The sequence below is a fragment of the Piliocolobus tephrosceles genome, chromosome 4, assembly GCF_002776525.5.
Source record: "Piliocolobus tephrosceles isolate RC106 chromosome 4, ASM277652v3, whole genome shotgun sequence".
Classification (NCBI taxonomy): Eukaryota; Metazoa; Chordata; class Mammalia; order Primates; family Cercopithecidae; genus Piliocolobus; species Piliocolobus tephrosceles.
The window spans coordinates 49,658,904-49,675,171 of NC_045437.1; the positions used below are offsets into that span (position 1 = coordinate 49,658,904).

General features: G+C 41.0%; 1 protein-coding gene across 5 annotated transcripts in view; it reads right to left on the bottom strand.

Annotated features, from left to right (window-relative positions):
* Positions 1-16,268, bottom strand: part of RAD17 (RAD17 checkpoint clamp loader component) — a 50,879-nt gene that overhangs the window by 11,955 nt on the left and 22,656 nt on the right. For all 5 annotated transcript variants that reach the window (XM_023207920.2, XM_023207921.3, XM_023207923.3 and 2 more), the window contains 4 exons: positions 15,081-15,166; positions 14,821-14,967; positions 11,809-11,958; positions 7,293-7,413 (listed from right to left, as the gene is read on the bottom strand). In XM_023207920.2, coding sequence (XP_023063688.1) covers positions 7,293-7,413; positions 11,809-11,958; positions 14,821-14,967; positions 15,081-15,166 — 504 coding nt within the window. The remainder of the gene's footprint in view (positions 1-7,292; positions 7,414-11,808; positions 11,959-14,820; positions 14,968-15,080; positions 15,167-16,268) is intronic.

Genomic DNA, 16,268 nt, shown 5'->3' on the forward strand with positions numbered 1-16,268 from the left:
AAAAAAAAAAAGAAATAATGGCTGAAAATGACATAGTAAATACAAGCGGAAGAAACAGTATAAAAATTTGTAAGAAAAACCAAAACATCTTACTTTTACTAATTTTTATAAACCTTTTAAAGTTTGCACATCTAACACTATGAGGACCTTTGGATACTTACCTGTTAAAAATTCTACTACACAGGTCGAAGCAGGCAGATAACCCGAGGTCAGGTGTTTGAGACCAGCCTGGCCAACATAGTAAAACCCGATCTTTACTAAAAATACAAAAATTAGCTGGGTGTGGTGTGTGGTGGTGTGTGCCTGTAATCCAACCTACTCAGGAGGCTGAGGTAGGAGAATCACTTGAACCCGGGAAGCAGAGGTTGCAGTGAGCCAACATGGTGCCACTGCACTTCAGCCTAGGAGATACAGCAAGACTCCATCTCAAAAAAAAAAAAAAAAAAAAGCTACTACAATCAGAGTATTTTAATTAACAAACAAAATTGTATATATTTACTGTGGGCAACAAAATGTTTTCATACATACATTGTAGAATGATGAACTATAGCTAATTAACATATATATTACCTCACAGTTATTATTTTTGTGGCAAAGACACTTTACATTCACTCTCAGCATTTTTCAAGAATATAATATATTGGTTGGGTGTGGTGGCTCACACCTGTAGTCCCAGCACTTTGGGAGGCTGAGGTGGGAGGATTGCTTGAACCCAGGAGTTCAAGACCAGCCTGTGCAACATGGCAAAACTCCGTCTTTACAAAAAAAAAAAAACCAAAAATTAGCCAAGTGTGGTGGTGCACACCTATGGTTACCAGCTACTCAGGAGGCTGAGGTGGGAGGATCACTTGGGCCAAGGAGGTTTAGGCTGCAGTGAGCCGTGATCATACCACCACAATCCAGCCTGGGTGACAAGAGTGATACTCTGACTCAAAAAAAGAAACAAAACCACACACAGACACACACACACACACAAAATACTACTAATTATAGTCACCATGTTGTAAAATAGAACTCTTGAATTTATTCCTCCTACGTAACAAAATTTTGTATTCTTTGATCAACATCTCCCCTATCACCCAAGCCCATGGTAATCCCATTGTGTGCTCTACTACTATGAGATCAACTTTTTTAGCTCCTATATAAGTAAGAATATGCAACAGTTGTCTTTCTGTGCCTGGCTTATTTCATTTCAAATAAGGTCTTCCAGGTTCATCCATGTTATTGCAAATGACAAAATTTTGTTCTTTTTTATAGCCGAATAATATTCCATTGTGTATATATACCACATTTTCTTCATCCAATGGACAATTAGACTGACACCATACCTTGGTTATTGTGAATAATGCTGCAATAAAACATGGGAGGGAGGACAGATATCTCTTCAACATATTGACTCCATATTTTTTTTTTTTTTTGAGACAGAGTCTGGCTCTGTCACCTAGGCTGGAGTGCAGTGACATGATCTCAGCTCACTGTTATAACCTCCAACACCTGGATTCAAGCAATTCTTCTGCCTCAGCCTCCAGAGTAGCTGGGACTACAGGAGTGTACCACCACACCTGGCTAATTTTTTATATTTCTGGTAGAGACGGGGTTTCACCACGTTTGCCAGGCTGGTCTCAAACTCCTGGCCTCAAGTGATCCGCCTGCCTCGCCTCCCAAAGTGCTGGGATTATAGGCATGAGCCACTGCGCCTGGCCTCGACTTCATATTCTTTGGATATATGTCCAGTAGTGGGACTGCTGGATCATATGGTAGTTCTATTTTTAGGGTTTGTTTTTTGAGACAAGAGTTTTGCTCTTGTTGCCAGGCTGGAGTGCAATGGCATGATCTTGGCTCACCACAACCTCTGCCTCCCAGGTTCAAGTGATTCTCCTGCCTCAGCCTCCCAAGTAGCTGGGATTACAGGCATGCATCACCATGCCCGGTTAATTTTTGTATTTGTAGTAGAGGCAGGGCTTCACCATGTTGGTCAGGCTAGTCACGAACTCTTAACCTCAGGTGATCCGCCCACCTTGGCCTCCCAAAGTGCTGGGATTACAGGTGTGAGTCACCATGCCCAGCCTATTTTTAGTTGTTTTTTTGTTTTGTTTTGTATTTTCAGTAGAGACGGGGTTTCACTATGTTGCCAGGCTACTCTCAAACTCCTGACCTCGTGATCTCCCCGCCTTGGCCTCCCAAAGTGCTGGGATTATAGGCGTGAGCCACCGTGCCCGGCCTATTTTCAGTTTTTTAAGGAACCTCCATACTGTTCCTCAAAACAGCGGTGCTAACTGTAAGGATTCCCTTTTTGCCACACCCTGGCCGACACTTGTTATCATTTGTCTTTTTGATAATGGCCATTCTAATTGGTGTAATATGAAATCTCATTGTGGTTTTAAAGTGTTTCCTTGATCATTAGTGTTAAGTCTTAATGTTAAGCAGTTTTTCATATACCTATTGGCCATCTGTATGTCTTCTTTTAAGAAATGTCTATCCGGTCCTTAGCCTTCTAAGACAGCATCTCACTCTGTGCCCCAGGCTGGAATGTAGTGGCATGATCTCGGCTCACTGCAACCTTCCCTTCCCAGGCTCAAACCATCCGCCTACCTCAGCCTCCACGTAGCTGGGACTACAGGTGTGTGCCACTACACCCGGCTAATTTTATCTTTTTTTTTTTTTTTTTTAAACAGAATTTTGCTCTTGTTGCCCAGGCTGGAGTACAATGATGCAATCTCGGCTCACAGAAGCCTCTGCCTCCCAGGTTCAAGCAATTCTCCTGACTTAGCCTCCTGAGTAGCTGGGATTACAGACGCCTGCCACTGCGCCCAGCTAATTTTTTGTATTTTCAGTATAGGTGGGGTTTTGCCATGTTGGCCAGCCTGGTCTCGATTTCCTGACCTCAGGCGATCCACCCACCTCGGCCGACCAAAGTGCTGGGGTTACAGGCGTGAGCCACCGCACCTGGCCGATTTTATCTATTTTTTTGTAGAGACAGGGTTTCACCATGTTGCCCAGGCTGGAATTGCCTGTTTTTTAACTGGGTTGTTTTCTTACTATTGCATTCTTTGAGTTTCTTATACATTTTGATTATTAACCCCGATCAGATGTATAATTTACAAATATTTTCTCCCACTATGTAGGTTGGCTCTTCATTCTGTTGTTTCCTTTGCTATGCAGAGGCTTTCCAGTTTTGAGGTAATCCTATTTGTTTATTTTTGCTTTTGTTGCCTATAATCAGGATCTTTAAAAAATAGCTCTGTGATATGAATAGCTTAGAGATGTGATCCCCAAATCTGAATTTTTAATTAGTGGATAAATGATAAAAGTTAACTTCACCAGCAATTTTACCATCAGTTTCTCTTTTGTAATGTGTATTTTAAGGGCCATATTTCATTAATGATCACCTGTCTGTGGTGCTAATCTTCAAAAGAGAAAACAGAATTTGTGTCATATTAAAAATATTAGTAATCTACCATATAACTTACCAAAACATCTCAGAAATTTTACTTTTTTGGAGAGGGTCTCGCCCTATCACCCAAGCTAGACAGGCTAGAGTGCAGTGGGGTGATCACAGCTCACTACACCCTTCACTTCCCAGGCTCAAGTGATTCCCCTACTCCAGCCTCCCGAGTAGCTGGGACTACAGGTGCAAGCCACCACACCCAGCTAATTTTTAAATTTTTTTTTGTAGAGACAAGGTATCACTGTGTTGCCTAGGCTGATCTCAAACTCCTGGGCTCAAGCGATCTTCCCACCTTGGCCACCCAAAGAGCTGGGATTATAGGCATGAGCCGCCATGCCTGGCACAGAAATTTTAAACAGAGTTGACCTTATCAGTGGTCAGAAGAAAGGATTAAAGAGTAAATATCTACTTTGATACAACGAAGTGTTTTATCTTATAGCTTTTGTGAGTATTGATACTTAAAGTGTTTAAAATGTTGTGTATTCATAGGCAAAAATAACGTTTATGCAGTGGACATGATGAATCTGTTGGTCAGAATCCAGATATCTTTCCTCTCCTTGCCATTTTTTTTAAGATCACTTCTGTGGTATTTCTGCCAAAAAAATACATATCCTGAATCCAGTCATGAGGAATCACCAGACAAACCCAAACTGAGGGATAGTATACGCCGTAACTGTCCTATATGCCTCTAAAATGTCATGGACAAAGAAAGACTACAAAACTGTTCCAGATGAAGGGAGACTAAAAACACATGGAAACTGAATCACTAAATGCACGAGGTTATCTTTCATTGGATTCTGGACAAGAAATGGGGAGTTATCATTTTACAAAGGATATTATTAGGGCTGGGTGCGGTGGCCTGTGCCTATAATCCTAGCACTTTGGGAGGATGAGGCCAGAGGACTGCTTGAGGTCAGGAGTTCAAGACCAACCTGGTCAACATAGCAAGATCCCATCTCTATTAATTAAAAATAATAATTAAAAAAGGATATTATTAGGACAACTGGCAAAATTTGAATGGGGACTATCAAATAAATGGTATTAATGCTAATTTCCTGATTTGATGTGCATACTGTGGTTATGCAGGAAAATGTCCTTGTTTTTAGCAAGGGCAGACTTAAATTTTTAAGAATAATGGGATATCATGCCTGCAATTTACTCAAAACTAGTTTAGCAAAATAATACATATATGTGCATGCTTATAAAGAGAATATAATTAGGCAAATATGGTAAAAAAATGTAACAATGAGGAAACTTAGTGAAGGATATACAAGAATTTTTTTGTACTATTCTTGCATCTTTACATTTAAAATAATTTCTTTTTTTTTTTTTTTGAGATGGAGTCTCACCCTGTTGCCCAGGCTGGAGTGCAGTGGCGCCATCTCGACTCACTGTAAGTTCCACCTTCTGGGTTTACGCCATTCTCCTGCCTCAGCCTCTTGAGTAGCTGGGACTACAGGCACCCGCCACCACACCCAGCTAATTTTTTATATTTTTAGTAGAGACAGGGTTTCACCGTGTTAACCAGGATGGTCCCGATCTCCTGACCTCGGGATCCACCTGCCTCGGCCTCCCAAAGTGCTGGGATTACAGGCGTGAGCCACCGCGCCTGGCCTAAAATTTCAAAATAAAGTTTAAAAACTAGTGGTCAGGTGTGGTGGCTCATGCCTGTAATTCTGCACTTTGGGAGTCCGAGGTGGGCAGATCACTTAAGGCCAGGAGTTCGAGACCAGCCTGGCCAACATGGTGACACCCCACCTCTACTAAAAATACAAAAAAAAATTAGCCAGGTGTTGTGGCACATGCCTGTAATCCCAGCTACTTTGGAGGCTGAGGCAGAAGAATCACTTGAACCTGGGAGGCGGAGGTTGCGGTAAGTCGAGATCATGCCATTGCACTCTAGCCTCGGCAACAAGAGTGAAACTCTGTCTCAAAAAAAAATAATAAAAAGTTTAAAAACTAGTGTAATCTTTTCTTTTTTTTTTTTTCCGAGCCGGAGACTTCCTCTGTTACGCGATCTTCGCTCACTGCAAGCTCTGCCTCCCAGGTTCACGCCATTCTCCTACCTCAGCCTCCCAAGTAGCTGGGACTAGGACTACAGGCGCCCGCCACCAGGCCCAGCTAATTTTATTTATTTATTTATTTTGTATTTTTACTAGAGATGGGGTTTTACCAGGTTAGCCAGGATGGTCTCAATCTCCTGACTTCGTGATCTGCCCGTCTCGGCCTCCCAAAGTGCTGGGATCACAGGTGTGAGCCACCGCACCCGGCCAAAAACTAGTGTACTGTTAAAGCAATTAGCAAGGAGAAGGGAAATCTCTGGATTCTGATCAACAGATTAATCACAACCACTGCCCAAAAGTTATCCCATTTTTGCCTATGAATGCACATTTTCAAAACGTGTGCAGGTGTATGCTGCCACAGGCATAGTAATGTTTGCAGCATTATAATTTCATAACATAGAAACATAATGAAAATATACTATTAATACGCATTTTTGTAATACTGAAATCAACCAAAATATACATCATAAGGTTAAATAAAATGTTTATAAATTTGGAAAAAATGAGTTAGATTTCAATACACTTTAGCATTACTGCTCTGACATTAACTTATAAGACATGAAAGGCTATCCGCGTTACGTGATATAAACAAATGAAAGCTTGCCTCATTCTGCATGTCTCTACATTCACAGAAGAGTATCTGGAAGAGTTTACATTAATCTGTCAAAGCAATGTCAAAGCAACCTGTGGTTGTAGGGGAAGTACTTTCAATTTTTACTTCAGAAAGTTCTTTTTTTTTTTTTTGAGACATAGTCTCGCTCTGTCGCCCAGGCTGCAGTGCAATGGCCCGATCTCGACTCACTGCAACCTCTGCCTCCCGGGTTCAAGATTCTCCTGCCTCAGCCTCCTGAGTAGCTGGGATTACAGACGCATGCCACCACGCCCGGCTAATTTTTTGTTTTTTTTAGCCGAAATGGAGTTTCCCAGTCTTGGCCTCCCAAAGTGCTAGGATTACAGGCGTAAGCCACTGTGTCCAGCCCTTTATATATTTCTATATTGTTTGATGCTTTTTGTTTTTTTGAGACAGACCTCACTTTGTCACCCAGCCTGGAGTGCAGGTGTGCGATCTCAGCTCACTGCAGCCTCCACCTCCTGGATTCCAGTGATTCTCCTGCCTCAGTCTCCTGAGTAGCTGGGATTACAAGTGCGTGCCACTGTACCTGGATAATTTTTGTACTTTTAGTAGAGACAGAGTTTCGCCATGTTGGCCAGGCTAGTCTCGAACTCCTAACCTCCAGGGATCTGCCTGTCTTGACCTTCCAAAGTGCTGGGATTACAGGCATGAGCCATCGCAGCTGGCCTGTTTGATGCTTTTTTTAAAAAAACATAAAGGATGTAGAATTATCTGGATCAAAAAATAAAAGGAAAAAAAGTATCTCACTGCATGCAACAATAAGTTGGCCCACAAAAAGATACTGATATAAAACCCTAGTTCTGGCCACGCACAGTGGCTCATGCCTGTAATCCCAGCACTCTAGGGGGCCGAGGCAGGTGGATCACAAAGTCAGGAGATTGAGACCATCCTGGCTAATATGGTGAAACCCCGTCTCTACTAAAAATACAAAAATTACCCAGGTGTGGGGGCACGCACCTGTGGTCCCAGCTACTCCGGAGGCTGAGGCAGGAGAATCGCTTGAACCCAGGAGGCAGAGGTTGTAGTGAGCCGAGATCACGCCACTGCACTCCAGCCTGGGCGACAGAGCGAGACTCCATCTAAAAAAATAAAATAAATTAATGAAAAACCCTACTTCTTAAAAGAAAAGAAAAACTTATGTTATTACCTTGATTTCTCATTGGAATGGTTAGTAGAGCAAGGTATGGCAATAGCTGAGTTTGGAGGCATAAAGCTGGCAGGCAGAAATCAGGAAAAAGTGCTTTTGCTGCCAGGCAATTTTCCCGATACTGTATAGAAAAGAAAAAAAAAGATGAAAGGGAAAACGAAATTAAAAATATGTATTCCTAGACAAACTAAGTTTATTATATAAATGTACACAATAAGTTTATATTAACTTGTGGGTTTATATACCACAAATATACTTTTAATAGCTTATTTAAGTAGTCCTTTATAGTTTTTCTAACATTGTCTAATAAAGTATTTTACCTACATAACTATTTCACATTCAATGAACAAGAATTTTTAAAAGACATTGAATGTATAAGAAAACCAAATTTAAAACTCAAAGGAATTATTTATGAGCACATACACATCACAAATTACATGAAAACATTATTTTTCAATGAAATAATTTGTTTTCTGTAGTCAACATAATGTTACGCTGAGCAAGAGAAAAGCATAATCCCTGCCTTCCAGAAGCTAACAGTCTTAGATAATTTATATGTAGCTACAAGGCAAAATTAATATATATGCCATAAAAGACAAAGCAGGCTGGGCGCGGTGGCTCACACCTGTAATCCCAGCACTTTGGGAGGCTGAGGCAGACAGATCACGAGGTCAGGAAATTGAGACCATCCTGGCTAACATGGTGAAACTCTGTCTCTACCAACAATATAAAAAATTAGCCGGGCGTGGTGGAATGCGCCTGTAGTCCCAGTTACTCGGGAGGCTGAGGCAGGAGAATTGCTTGAACCTGGGAGGTGGAGCTTGCAGTGAGCCGAGATCGCGCCACTGCACTCCAGCCTGGGCGACAGGGCGAGACTCTGTCTCAAAAAAAAAGACAAAGCAAGTCAATGGATATAAATTGCTTAAAAATGATTAAATTCTCCAAGAAATCTGTTGGAAAAAATGTCCTAGGTAATAAATTATAGGGTAATTTTCAGCTGTATGATTTTAGAACCGGAAGACATCTCAGAGACGACCCAGTCCAGGGGTCATGAATTCAGATATTACAGAATTCAAGCAGGCAATACAAGTGAATGAACCAGCTGGGGACAGTGGTACCTACTACTCTCATCTCAAAGGGGCAGATGCTACATGGCGAGGTGATTGCTGCCATGCAGAAATATGAGCCAGTGTTATACTTCACTTTCCTTTTGTTTTTTTGAGAGATGGGGGTCTCCCTCTGTTGCCCAGGCTGGAGTGCAGTGGCACAATCATTGTTCACTGCAAACTCTGCCTCCCAGGCTTAATCAATCCTTCCAATTCAGCCTCCCAAGTAGCTGGCACTAGGTAGGAAAAACAAAAAAAAATTTTGTTTTTCTTTTTACTGTAGATTTGGTATCTCACTATGTTGCCCAGGCTGGTCTCAAACGCCTGGTGTGTGCCACCACACCCACCTAATTGTTTTATTTATTTTTTTATAGAGATGGGGTTTTACCATATTGCCCAGGCAGGTCTCAAACTCCTGGGCTCCAGTGATCCTTCCACATCAGCTTTCCAAAGTGCTTGGAATACAGGTGTAAGCCACTGCACCTGGCCTTTTTTTTTTTTTTTTCCTACCAGGAGATTCCAGAAATTCTGAAGCTAGAAATTCATATCTAACTTTTTTTTTTCCTGAGACGGAGTCTCGTTATGTCACCCAGGATGGAGTGCAGTGCAGTGGCATGATCTTGGCTTACTGCAACCTCCGCCTCCTGGGTTCACGTGATTCTCCTGCTTCAGCCCTCTGAGTAGCTGGGATTACAGGAGCGCATCACCACACCCGGCTAACTTTTGTACTTTTAGTAGAGATGGGGTTTTACCATGTTGGTCAGGCTGCTCTTGAACTCCTGACCTCGTGTTCTGCCCGCCTTGGCCTCCAAAAAGTGCTGGGATTACAGGCATGAGCCACTGCGCCCAGTCGAAATTCGTATCTTTTAATCATTAGTCTGATTTTTAAAGATTGGCAATTCATGTTGAAAACTCTGTTGTGTATTTTGTCTTCAACTTGTGTGCCACCCATTTTTTACCTCTAAATAATTCAATCATCTACATTTTTTGCTGTGGAGAGTAAGAACACATTAGGTGAATACCTTGTCCACATAGAGGCAAGGCCAAGATTTCCTCTCCTTTCTTTGATTAATTTAAATTGACAAGCTCTCTATTTATAGTATACAATATGATGTTCTGAAATATGTATATATGGTAGAATGGCTAAATCAAGCCAATTAACATATGCATTACTTTACATACATATATTTTTTTGTGTGTGGTGAGAACATTTAAAATCTACTGTTTTAGTGATTTTCTTTTTTTCTTTTTGAGACAGAGTCTTGCTCTGTCTCCCAGGCTAGAGTGCAGTGGCGCGATGTCAGCTCACTGCAAGCTCCACCTCCTGGGTTCACGCCATTCTCCTGCCTCAGCCTCCAGAGTAGCTGGGATTACAGGCGCCCGCTGCCACGTCCAACTAAATTTTTGTATTTTTAGTAGAGACAGGGTTTCACTGTGTTAGCCAGGATGGTCTTGATCTTCTGACCTTATGATATACCCACTTTGGCCTCCCAAAGTGCTGGGATTACAGGCATGAGCGCCACACCCGGGGGTGATTTTCAAATACATGATACATTGTTATTAATAGTCACAATGTTATACAATGTATCTCTTGAACTTAAAACTTATTCCTCCTGGCTGGGCACTGGCATGGTGGCTCACACCTGTAATCCCAACACTTTGGGGGGCTGAGGCATGTGTATCATGAGGTCAAGAGATCTAGACCATCCCGGCTAACATGCTGAAACCTCGTCTTTACTAAAAATACAAAAATTAGCTGGGTAAGGTGGCGCACACCTCTAGTCCCAGTTACTAGGGAGGCTGAGGCAGAAGAATTGCTTTAACCTGGGAGGCGGAGGTTGCAGTGAGCCAAGATTGCGCTACTGCACTCCAGCTTAGCGCAAAGCGAGGCTCAGTCTCAAAAACAAAAAACAAAAAAAAACTTATTCCACCTGCCTAACTGAAATTTTATATACTAGAGATTTCTATTTTCCAGTCAGCATTCTCAGGTTGAACTAGGGTTTATTTATTTATTTATTTATTTTTTTTTTGAGACGGAGTCTGGCTTTGTCTCCCAGGCTGGAGTGCAGTGGCCGGATCTCAGCTCACTGCAAGCTCCACCTCCCGGGTTTACACCATTCTCCTGCCTCAGCCTCCGGAGTAGCTGGGACTACAGGCGCCCACCACCTCGCCCGGCTAGTTTTTTGTATTTTTAGTAGAGACGGGGTTTCACCATGTTAGCCAGGATGGTCTCGATCTCCTGACCCCGTGATCCACCCGTCTCGGCCTCCCAAAGTGCTGGGATTACAGGCTTGAGCCACCGCGCCCGGCCAGGGTTTATTTGTTTATAAATTTTTTCTTTTTCTTATAGATATGGGATCTCACTATGTTGCCCAGGCTGGTCTCAAACTCCTGGGCTCAAGTGACCCTCTTGTTTTGGCCTTCCACAGTGCTGGGATTACAGGTGAGAGCCACCATGCCTGGCCCTAAAGTTTGTTTTTAATTGAAACTAAAATATAACTATGCAGCTAGGCGCAGTGGCTCATGCCTGTAATCCTAGCACTTTGAGAGGCCAAGGCAGGTGGACCACTTGAGGTCAGGAGTTCAAGAAGAGCCTGGACAACATGGCAAAACCCCGTCTCTACTAAAAATACAAAAATTAGCTGGGCATGGAGGCACATGCCTGTAATCCTAGCTACTCGGGAGGCTGAGGTGAGAGAATTGCTTGAACCTAGGAGGCGGAGGTTACAATGAGCCGAGATGGCATCACTGCACTCCAGGATGGCGACAGCACGACTCTGCCTCAATTAAAAAAATAAATAAATAATAAAATATGGCCCGGCACGGTGGCTCACATTTGTAATCCCAGCACTTTGAGAGGCCGAGGTGGGAGGATCACGAGGTCAAGAGATCGAGACCATCCTGACCAACATGGTGAAACCCTGTCTCTACTAAAAATACAAAAAATTAGCCGGGCATGGTGGCTGGCACCTGTAATCCCAGCTACTTGGGAGGTTGAGGCAGGAGAACTGCTTGAACCCGGGAGGCGGAGGTTGCAGTGAGCCGAGATCGTGCCATTGCACTCCAGCCTGGGCAAAAAGAGCAAAACTCCGTTTCAAAAAATAAAAAAATAAAAAATAAAATGTAACTATGCTTTGATTCCAATAAAACTGAACTAATAAAATATGTATATGTTTTCAAATTTTGATGTTCTTTTTTCCCTTAAAAAATTGTACAAGCATTTAAGAGTAACCTTTTTATGTTTAATAAAAACTCAGAATCAAATTGTGGACCTTAGCAACTATTTCATTAAAAATGAAACATTTTTTCCTTTGTTATGTTTTAAAGAAAATAACTGCTTTGAGTTATAACTCACATACTATAAAGTTCACATATTCAAAGTATACAATTCTTTTTTTTTTTTTTTTTACCTTTTTATGTATTAGAAACCACTGAGGTTTGTGCAAGGGTCGAAAACTTGATCCTCCTCCTTGGCAATGAGCATATCCTCGGGCTTTGTTGGAATGTATCACACCTCTCGTAGCTATAGATGTGCTATATTCCCTGAGTAAAGAGCGTGTCTAACAAATGAGACAAGATGTGAAAGAAAATAGATTTATAAAAGAGCAGTACTGGTATTCCTGATACATACAAAATACTAACCGTATTTAGTTTCTATGTGTTCACTTTCTTCAACATCACTACAGCTTTATAAACAACAGCACTATAAATTTATCTAAAGCAAATTCCACTGGGACATATCAATCAAATTAAATGTGTAAACCCTGAGTGGATCTTGGACAGGGGCAGGGGAAACAACTTTGAATACATTTTTGAGGCAAATGAGGAAATCTGAATAGGGAGAATATATTGCTAGATTAGTGTTAACTTTCTTTGGAAAGTTAATTATATAACTTATTAGTTAATGTAATTAGTTAATATAATTAAAATATAATTGAAACTAAAATATGACTATGCAGCTGGGCACAGTGGTTCACGCCTGTAATCCCAGCACTTTGGGAGGCCAGTTATATTAACTAGTTATAGTTTAGTTTCAGTTGGGTATGATAATGCTATGGTAGTTGTAATAGAACAATGTCCTTATGTTGCTTAAGTATTAAGTGCCATGACGTTCACAATTATTAATACTTTCCAATTATCCAGCCAGAAAAAAATATGTAAATATATAGAGAGATTAAGAAAAAGTGGCAAAATATGCAAACTGCCAAACAAAAGTTAAGGATATGCAGCTATTCATTGAACTATCATTATTTTTTTCAATTTTTAATTTGTGTAGGTACCTAGTAGCTGTATATATTTATGAGTTACAGGAGTTATTTTGATACAATGCGTAATAATTACCTCAAGGTAAATGGGGTATCCACTACCTCAAGCATTTATCCTTGGTGTCACAAACAAATCAATTATACTCTTTTCATTATTTTGTATTATTATTTAAAACAGGGTCTTGGTCTGTTGCCCAGTCTGGAGTGCGGTGGCACGATCACAGCTCACTGTAACCTCAAACTCCTGGGCTCAAGTGATTCTCCCACCTCAGCCTCCCAAGTAGCTAGGACTACAGGTGCATGCCACCATACCCAGCTAATTTTTAAAATCTCTTCTAGAGATGGGGTCTGGCTGTGTTTCCCAGGCTGTTCTCAAACTTCTGGCCTCAAGTGATCTTCCTGCCTTGGATTCCCAAAATGCAGAATTAGTGGCAGGAATCACCGCTCCTGGTTCACTGTACTATCCTTTTAATTTATTTATAGGTTGGAAAATTTCAAAATAAAAAAGAAACAATTATTTTAAACGTTAAGCAAACGCAACTGTTGAGTAATGAAGCTCTATATCATAAATGGTTTTTCTGTGTCTTTTCTAATTTTACTTATTACTGCTATTTCAGTGTTTTAATTTTTTGAGACAAGGTCCAGCTCTGTTGCCCAGGCTGGAGTGCAGTGGTGTGATCTCAACTCACTGCAACCTCTGCCTCCTGGGCTCAAGCCATCCTCCCACCTCAGCCTCCTGAGTAGCTGGGACCACCACACTCAAGCAATCTTCTTGGCGTTTTTTGAAGAGATAGGGTTTCGTCATGTTGTCTCAGCTGGTCTCGAACTCATGAGCTCAAGTGATCCACCTGCCACGGCCTCGTTAAGTGCTGGGTTTACAGGTGTGACCCACTGAGCCCGGCCTTATTTTAGTATTTATAACACACAGAAACATTAGCATATCAAAACAGTGTTGTCCAACAGAACTTCCTGCAATCATGGAAATGTTTTGTATCTGGGCTGTTCAACAAAGTAGCCATCAGCCACATGCAGTTACCAAGTACTGGAGATGTGGCTAGTATGACTGAGGAACTGAATTTTTAAGTAAATTTAAATAGCTACATGTGGTTGGTGGCTGTTGTACTGGTAAGGGCAGTGTTAAGACGTTAAGAACAAAACACAAATTTTATAGTAAATAGTTTAAGATATGTAAAAGAAATAAATTTTAAAAACTAGCAGAAAGTGTAGCAACATGTACAGTTCTTTCTCTTGTATCTACTTTTTAATGGTTGTCATATTTTGAGTATGTATTAATTTTAAAATCAGAAAAATTAGCTGGGGCCACGCATGGTGGCTCACGCCTGTAATCCCAGCACTTTGAGAGGCCAGGGCAGGCAGATCACTTGAGCTCAGGAGTTCAAGACCAGTATGGGTAACATGGTGAAACCCTGTCTCTACTCCCCCAAAAAAAAAACCAGGTAGGGATAGTGGTGCTTGGCCATAGTCCCAGCTACTGGATGGGGGAGTGCCTGAGGTTGGAGGAAAGCTTGAGCCCAGAAGGTCAAGGTTGCAGTGAGCAACCACTTTGTACCACTGGACTCAGGCATGGGCAAAAAAGTAAGATACTGTCTCGGGAAAAAAAAAGAAAATAAGCTGGGCATGGTAGTGTGTGCCTGTATTTCTAGCTACTTGGAAGGCAGAGAGGAGAGGATCTCCTAAGCCCAGTAGTTCAAGACCAGCCTGGGTAACATAGCTGTAGCTAGAGCCTCTTCTCCAAAAAAAAAAAAAAACCATAACCACAAAACCAGAAAATTTGGAGACAGGAGTGGTGGTTCACGCTTGTAATCCCAGCAACCCAGCACTTTGGGAGGCTCAGGCGAAAGGACTGTCTGAGCCCACGAATTTGAGACCAGCCTGAGCTGGTCTAGTGAGACCCTGTCTACACACACACACACACAAAGAAAATAACTTTAGAAACAATTGGTACTATATTATCAGCAGAAAAATCAGATTTGCTGCTGAACCTTCATTATCAACACTGAGTTGGATACATTAACTTTAGCATACTTATGAAGAAGAGTCACATAAAATAATGTCAGGCAATTAGGGATAAAAGTAAACTTTCTTTTCTTAATTCTAAGGAAATACTTATAAACATTTTGAGTCAAATGGTCTTACATTCCAGTCACCACTGAGGATATCTGCAAAACTTAGAAATTCACTGGCTCTCACAATATCATCAATATCCATGAAGAAATCTATGTAGTTTTGGTGAAGATATAAATTAAATAAGTCTCCAGGCATGTGTGACATTTCTACTATCTCCTATAAAAACAAGCATATATACTTAAATTTGGCAAAAATGCAATGGTCAAATATATATGCACATAAATAATATATCCTTTGTAACCCATACTAAGTGTCATTAAAGAACTTACCTCAGGTTCAACAAGTAATGTATCCCGTTCATATTCTGATAAATGAGAGGGCAACCGAGGTGAGTCTAATTCTGTTAAAGATGCTCCTATAAAAAATTGCTGAAATTATTAAAGCTAATACCTTCTTTATAATTATATAGCACCAATCATTTGAAGAGTCTGAAAATTTTAGACATACAATACCAACACAGTAAGCAAACTGTTCAAAAATAATAAATAAAAACAACTGGAAGCAAGCACCTATTTTATCCATATTAGCAAGAACTAAATTAAGAATTCTGATGCTTAGATTACGGCTTTTCTAGACTTAAAATATTCCACTTCCTAATGCACTCCCATTTCACTTTTTCCAGCTTTGGGTTGCTTTCTTCCCTTGATCTCTCATCTCAATACAGTGTTCTTTACTCTTTTATCTACTATGTACGAAGATGTTGCTCTCTACATGAAAGAATACGAATTCCATTTGCTAATGCAAGAGACGATGAACATATGTTGGGGAGGAAAAGAAAGGAGAGAAAGAAAAGAATCAGGTGGGAATAGTCACTCAGGTTCAAAATAAGAGGATCCAGTGACAGAGGAGTGTCTTCACTGCCATCTAAGTGATGCCCATTTTTCTCAGATGGTATGGAGGTTTACATTCAGAAATCCCAATTTCTTTCCTTCAGGATCATCAGACTGAATACAGGCATTTGCTATCAAAAGGAGGGACTATTTGGGACACTAAAATGGGTAATAGGGAGTGAAAGAACTAAGAGGGAGCAGTCATCAAAAAAGACAGAAAAGGCAATAAACATCTCTAGTTGCGGAGTCAGAAAGCTTGTAAACTAGAGAAACACAAGAGGATTGAAAGAAACTTTAAACTACCTGGTAATTTGTCTAAGGCTCTGTTGGCTGGACCCCAGTGTTAAGAGGGCTTTAGGCTACCAACACTTGCCACAAAAGTCTAGATGATCTGCTCTCTTACCTTCTGCAAACTATAAGGATTTACACACATGGATATAGCCTGCAATAGCATGTTTTTACTTTTAATCCTGCTCATGGTCAGAAAATATTCTATTTTCCTACTATGTCTTAGGCCTAGGCAAACAGTATCTGACCTAGCTCCAACTCTTAGAGCAGAACCAAAATACATGACATTTTTTTAAAAGTGACATTTTATTTCCATTTTAAGACTGTGATATCCAACAG